This window comes from Opisthorchis viverrini (assembly GCF_000715545.1).
Source record: "Opisthorchis viverrini unplaced genomic scaffold opera_v5_659, whole genome shotgun sequence".
NCBI classification, from domain to species: Eukaryota; Metazoa; Platyhelminthes; class Trematoda; order Opisthorchiida; family Opisthorchiidae; genus Opisthorchis; species Opisthorchis viverrini.
Genome location: NW_008752331.1, coordinates 33,380 through 39,669, shown reverse-complemented (window position 1 = coordinate 39,669; position 6,290 = coordinate 33,380). Strand labels below are relative to the sequence as shown.

The 6,290-nt window shown below is 46.2% G+C and overlaps 1 protein-coding gene across 1 annotated transcript in view; it reads right to left on the bottom strand.

Annotated features, from left to right (window-relative positions):
• Positions 1-511: 511 nt before the first annotated feature.
• Positions 512-6,290, bottom strand: part of T265_11947 (hypothetical protein) — a gene marked incomplete at both ends in the record, with an annotated part of 28,463 nt that continues 22,684 nt past the window's right edge. Inside the window, 3 exons of the mRNA XM_009178791.1 lie at positions 512-1,219; positions 3,088-3,384; positions 4,755-5,129. Of these exons, the coding sequence (XP_009177055.1) occupies positions 698-1,219; positions 3,088-3,384; positions 4,755-5,129 (1,194 nt within the window). The remainder of the gene's footprint in view (positions 1,220-3,087; positions 3,385-4,754; positions 5,130-6,290) is intronic.

The following is a 6,290-nucleotide window of genomic DNA, read 5'->3' as shown; positions in this document are numbered from 1 at the left end:
AACAAATAAGACAGCTGTTAAAAATGATCAAAATCTTGTCAGGTTATTCCGATTGTTCAAACAGTGATGCCAGTGTAAACACTTATATACATGGGAGACATCACTTCAGTTGCTCCTCCTCTTATGACCGAGAGACAGCTCAGTGGTTAAGGCGCGAACTTTCTGGTTAGAACCTAAGCATTGCAACTCGACTGCTTCCGTCCAGGCTTGAACAAATTGTCAGTATCTCAGCCCTCGTAACGTTCCTTCCGGTGGAAACGTACAGAGCTGTTGGTATTACGACAAAGAAATACTGGGTTAGTCGGGTTCAGATAACTACTCGCAGTTGTGCAGCCAATCAGAGTATATGGTTTGGAAAACAACGCTCACACATGGAAAGTCCATCACGCTTGCGACTGACTGACCTAGGTATTGCGTACTGGTGTCGTGGATTGCGTGCTAACCACACTTGAAGCTACACCACTGACCGGATGTTTTCCAACAGGCGCTTTGAAAGAAAATGTCTATATTGGCAGGTTTGACCCGGAACGAACAAAGGAAGCCAAGATTAAGTTTGATAGTCTGAAAAAGATACCGGTCCAGGTGTAGAGCGATTGGCCTAGACAGAATATAACCTGATACAAATCTGGGATGTGGTCTATGTACAAACTGGATAGGAGTATGTGTGTAGGGAGGGGCAGACACTCAATTGCTGGTCTTAGTGCGTTTCTGTGAGGTGTTGCATGACCACACTGCGCGACGAACTGTGGAACTCGCACAATGGACAAACGAACTCGTCTGTCTGTGGTTTTGGTCCACGGACAGGGGCAGGAATTCGAGGAGCGATCGGTCGCGATGTGGGTGCAGGAGGTCGTGGAGGGGGCACTAATGGCCTGGGAACAATGACAATAGATGTGATTGGTTGGGTCTGAATGATTGGACCACTGGGGGCGACCGAAGGGCACAATGCGCGACCGGGAGTCACCTGAGGAACAACCCGGCGTCGTGGCAAGAAAGATGGTGGGGGTTGTGGAATGTATGGTTGCGTTGTTGCAATGACTGCTGTAGTGACCGTTTGCGGTACAGCTGGTGTTAAAGAAGTTAAAGGGATGGACAAAGTAGTGGCAGTGGTGGTAACAGGCACTTTGGGCAGAGGAGGGCAGTTGTGTACTGTTTGTCGGTGAGTATCCAGTTCCTCTAACCGCAAGCAAAATACGGGACACAAGTCGCATCCATGAAACTACAAATTAGAAGAAATCAGATAGGTCAGGGTGTAGTCAATGTAGCGTAATGAGGAAAAGTTGCACAATGGCATGACCAAAAGATGAACAGGAGACGCTTTTTGTTAGGATAATCATGTGCTCCAAATAACACTGCGGGACACACTAAGGGAAGTATTAAGCCGATATTCTCACTAAAAAAAGGCGAGAGCGTGTACAGCAGGAAACACTGAGTCTATTGCAACAAACCTGCTGTGCTCACAAATACCAGCTTACAATACGGATGAGACAAACTTAGACTTTGTCCTTGCAATGGTACACAAGTGTTACAAAACCGACCTTCATATCGTCAGAATTACTCAGCTGATTCTTCTTGTAAGAAACAGAAAACCATACGCGTAGTTCGATTGCGACAAACGGAAACGGCTACCAGCTCCAGCTTGACGGTCGTTGTCATCCCTGTAGGCTAACCTGTCGGGGTGAACGACTCGTACTCACGATTGACAAGTAAGAAGCATGACTCATCATTTGATGAGTAAAAGCTGCAACACATGGCCTGATTCTGCTTAAGAATCGATATAACATCAAAAGGCAAGTAGCCAAACATGGTGCTTTCGAAAACGACCAGTGAGGCAATGCTCACTCACTCGGATGCCTTTACACAGAGAATATCTTTCCCAGTGTGCTACCAAACGAGTACAAGAGGCCTTAACGAATTGTTCTCAACCAAACACACAGCAGACTGCTGCTTAGACATGGTCTGGAGGGTTATACAGTCTGAAAAGTCAGTTGCTACAGAAGTACTCATTGATCGTACTTCTTGTCACAGGGTCACATAATCACACTAATCCTTTCAAAGAGGAGGGCAAGCAGAAAGAGCCATTTCGGGAAGATTTCTTCAGCGAGTGGGGGAGTCTTTAACACAACAGCAGAACAGATTGTTAGAAAATGCAAATACTCCGAAATTCCAGGCAATGTTCTGGGAAATTATTCAGTTCCTTCGAATGATTATGTCCCGCACTATCAATATGCAGTAACTCGTAATAAATCTACGCAGTCTTCAACAAGAGTTGCCTCACAGTGCATTTCTTGGGTGGTTAAGGGGCTGGACATTGCAGGTTTTGCATCCTTAGACCTCGGCAAGCCCAACGGAATCTAAATGCATTCTCAAATTTGACTCAGCAGCATATTCTGCGACTGAAGCTTTACCTAGCTCTCCAGTCTTTGTGCACCGGTGCCAAATAGAGTGGTCAACCGAGGGTGTGCCAAGCCTTAAAGGGCATTCACATGCTAGTATACTGTCTACACATGCATTCGATATCATGTTCATTGGAACAAGTAAATGGCGCATGAACAGGCCACCGCTGCACGATGAATGACAATAAGGTGGTATTGGAAAGGAAATTGTTGACTGCCATTCACTGGTCGAGCTCAACATTTTTCGAGCAGTAACGGCACTTTTGCAGTTTTGAACCTGAGACAATCGTTTAGCCCAGTTGAATGGTGTATGACCAGTTTGAAAACCATGTGTGCATTGGTTTACGTCCAGCAACTCACGGTGGTTCAGTTTGCATCGGTAAGATACATGGCTTCCCTTAGGGGGATAAAATAACTCCTCAGAGAACAGAAACAAGGAATATGTAGGAGGAAGAGGGTCCCTCCAAATATAGAATTGCTAGCTGAAAACCTTTTCTAGGAGCACATGACCGCGCTGGATTAACCCACAATAAGCCAGGTGGTTCACATGTTCTGAGTCATTTGTAGTGATTCTAGTTGGTTACTCAAGTGGCAGCGGACAGCGTTTTGCCCGCGCATTCTTCAAGAATCAAGCTTCAAATTAATAAACTGGGTGGTATAACGTTGGAACAACACTTTGAAATAAACTTACCTGAGAGACAGGTCCAACGGCTCGACGAATATTGGGTATTGGAGCCTGTTCGCTGACCACTGATGTGGTAGCCATTAGTGGCAGAGAAGAAGGGATGGCTGGAGTTACTGGGTTGGTGGGTGTGCTAACTGTTGTGGTAGTGGTAGTGACAGGGGCGGACGGTGGGGCTATCCCGTTGCCCAATCGAATAAATCGGAATGAGGGTTTCTTTTTGGAGCACGATAGGATGTGGGAGACAAGTGCGGCCAAACGAGTGCAAGTAAACGGACAGCCTGTACAGCAGTAACGGTGCCCTGACTAGAAGTAGGGAAAATGATAGAGAATGATTGCGGTAAGAGCGACAAAAATAAAAAGCGTAGTGGTGTGAAAATCCATCGGTACAGCAAATGGTCGAACATCGAAGTGAATTGGAGGGTTTCAGTTCATAACTCTAGCGTAGCCGCAGTATCCCAGCCAGGATGTCTACACGGAGTGAGTGACAGCCATGGGTTGAAAGTGGAAAAAATCGCTCAGCTGTAGCGCCCTTTCAATGCCTAACTGCCGTGCCACCCGAAGGTTGCACGAGGGCTGGGATACTGCCAGGTTGCCCACGCCTAGACAGGGGAAGTTGATAGATAGAGATCGGGTTTGAACCTCACGCTCTAACCACTTAGCCAGATCTAAACGATCATAAGCTGTTTGGTGATAGATAAGGCCCTACGGAAGACTCATAGTATAGTGGTTCATTGAATACGTCTCTCCGCGCACGTCAAGCACGAAAAAGTCTACAGAAGTATGTCGGCTCGTGTGCTTAAATTATATACTGGGTTACACTGGCGGAACTTCACGGTCTATTCCCCCAAACAGGTTGATGATTAGGACCTACTGCAAAACTGGCCGCTAAGATACCATTTGATCAGTGTGACACCAACTACTACTGTCCTACAATTCAACTTTTGAGCCGAAGACTTCGTCTGGGGACCTTAACCATCATCATGCCAAGGTGTGAGACCTGGTTGTATTTCAGTCCACAAAAAAACAGGGAATACGGTGGTTGTTCCGCAGTAAGGCACTAGTGTTACTCACCGCCAAAGGAGTGCATATCAACAGGTGTAAATTCAAGCGGCCTAACAACGATATATGTTCCTACTAGAACTGCAATCGCTTACTATTTTCCGGCTCTGTGATGGGAGATGGTACGTATAACCCATAACCGACATCACTCTGTTTGGATGGATAAGTGTTTAGAGCGCGAGCGTACTGACCGGAAGGTTCGTAGTTCGAACCCGATCTCTGCATTTCCACTTCGCTTGCCTTGGCTTGGACAACCTGGAGCAATCTCATCCCTCGTGCTCCTGATGTTCCTCATCACGATTCCATTTGTACGAAGGTTTCCGTGAATTTTGAGTTCGATGACAGGGAGACATTGATCAGAACATGGATCGCATTCACGATTAACCGATACATAATTTCAAGTACGGATTTCTCATATTCAGCCCAAGCAAGTACACTACATAGAATGGTTATATAATGTACGGCATGAGTTTCGCCGCTGTTGGGCTGAAATCCAGTGATTTGTACTACAAGAAACCAGTTGACAGGAAATTGTGTAGTCTGCTGCGGAGAACAAGCCGCGCAGTAGTGAAAGAACAAGGACTTTGGCAATGTCAAATATGCACCATCCCTACCTGAAGCACATGCATATCCAGCTGGAAATTGGAGATGAATTTGAGGTGGCAGACACAGCATCTGAACACGGAAAACTGAGCGTCGATAGGATCACGTGAAATAACGTGTTCGGCAACAGTGTTCGCTCCGGGCCAAAGGTCACGGTGATTGGACTGTGACTTGATGTAGAGCGGACCGAGTTCGTGCAAACTAACGCCGGAATTCTGTTCAAGAGAAGCGCCAACTTTTCGACCCTCAGTTCTGAGACGATCGAGTACATCCACAGGAATGCTACAAAAGTGCTTGTTCGATAGATGAAGCGCCAAATCGTCCTGGGGTGCATTGCAAATTAAACATTGCTTAGGAGCTTTCGTCAGGCGAGTACACAACGCCTCCTGGAAAGTAAAAAAAATGCAAATATAAGTAGTGCAGAGAAAGAGCGGCACCGTGGAGCGCTGTTGTACGTTCACCCAGATTCAAGAAATCTAGTTTCAGGAGTGGGGTGCCCTGTTAAGTCCAAAAATGTCCCTAAAGTGTACCTGCCACACTGTTTGAGTCCACTGGACAAGAGTTGGATCGTGGGACTCAGCCAAATACTCTACAATGCCTGATGAATCTTTGAGAAGCATGGAATTAAGAACAGTATTACAGTGAAGCTTTTCCAGTGATCACCGATGGGTGACGGAAAACGATTTCTTAGAAGATGGGCAATATTCAGCGTGTTAGAACTTGGCTACTTAACAAGAATCTACGTTTAGTCTTCAATTTTACAGCAGATTTTAGCTGGTTATTAGTGGACTATAGCTGAGTGTTGTCCTCCTTTTTAAGGCACCATACACTGAGAAGAAATTTACCTTCGTGGTATGGCAACTCTCTTTACAAATGCCATTCCGGAAACGGTGAGAAAAATCAGAGACCCAAGATATACAAGAATGGTCCAAATATATTTAGTAGCATTGTCCATACTTCGTTGCGAAGTCCTGCGGAATTCATTGCCACGAAAGCCTCGGTGGTAGAAGACGCCGGAAACGTCGATCCCAAGGATACATCGCTGAAGGTATCGTAATCCGGCGATGTCCTTGTGTTGCTTTGATATCACGTACATCCTGCTTTTAGTAACAAGAGTGAAGAATATTTCATACAATCCAGTTGGCCACCGGCTATTTCCTAACGGGTTCCTGGCCCGCAACAGAAACATGGACTATGGGTATTTAGCTCCTCCCAAGCTTTCACTTCAAGGGTAGTGGTGAATTCCCGAGTCAGTATCATTCAAATTCTTTGCAACTATCTGACAGAGACTATTCCAGGTAACTGATGTGAGTTGCTAATTGTTATGTATGGGAAGCGGGTACGAACAACGGCTATACGCGACCTAAGAACGAGCGCAAGAATCCCCCGCTAAGACGCGAGCCCAACCACTTCTAGCGTAGAGAGAGAGAAGACCAGACCTTCAGAGGAGGCCAACCACTTCGTAGAGAGAGAGAAGACCAGACCTTCAGAGGAGGGCTTTTACTGCCCCAACCAAAGGCAACTTATAGCAGGAGCACCGTCCGTCG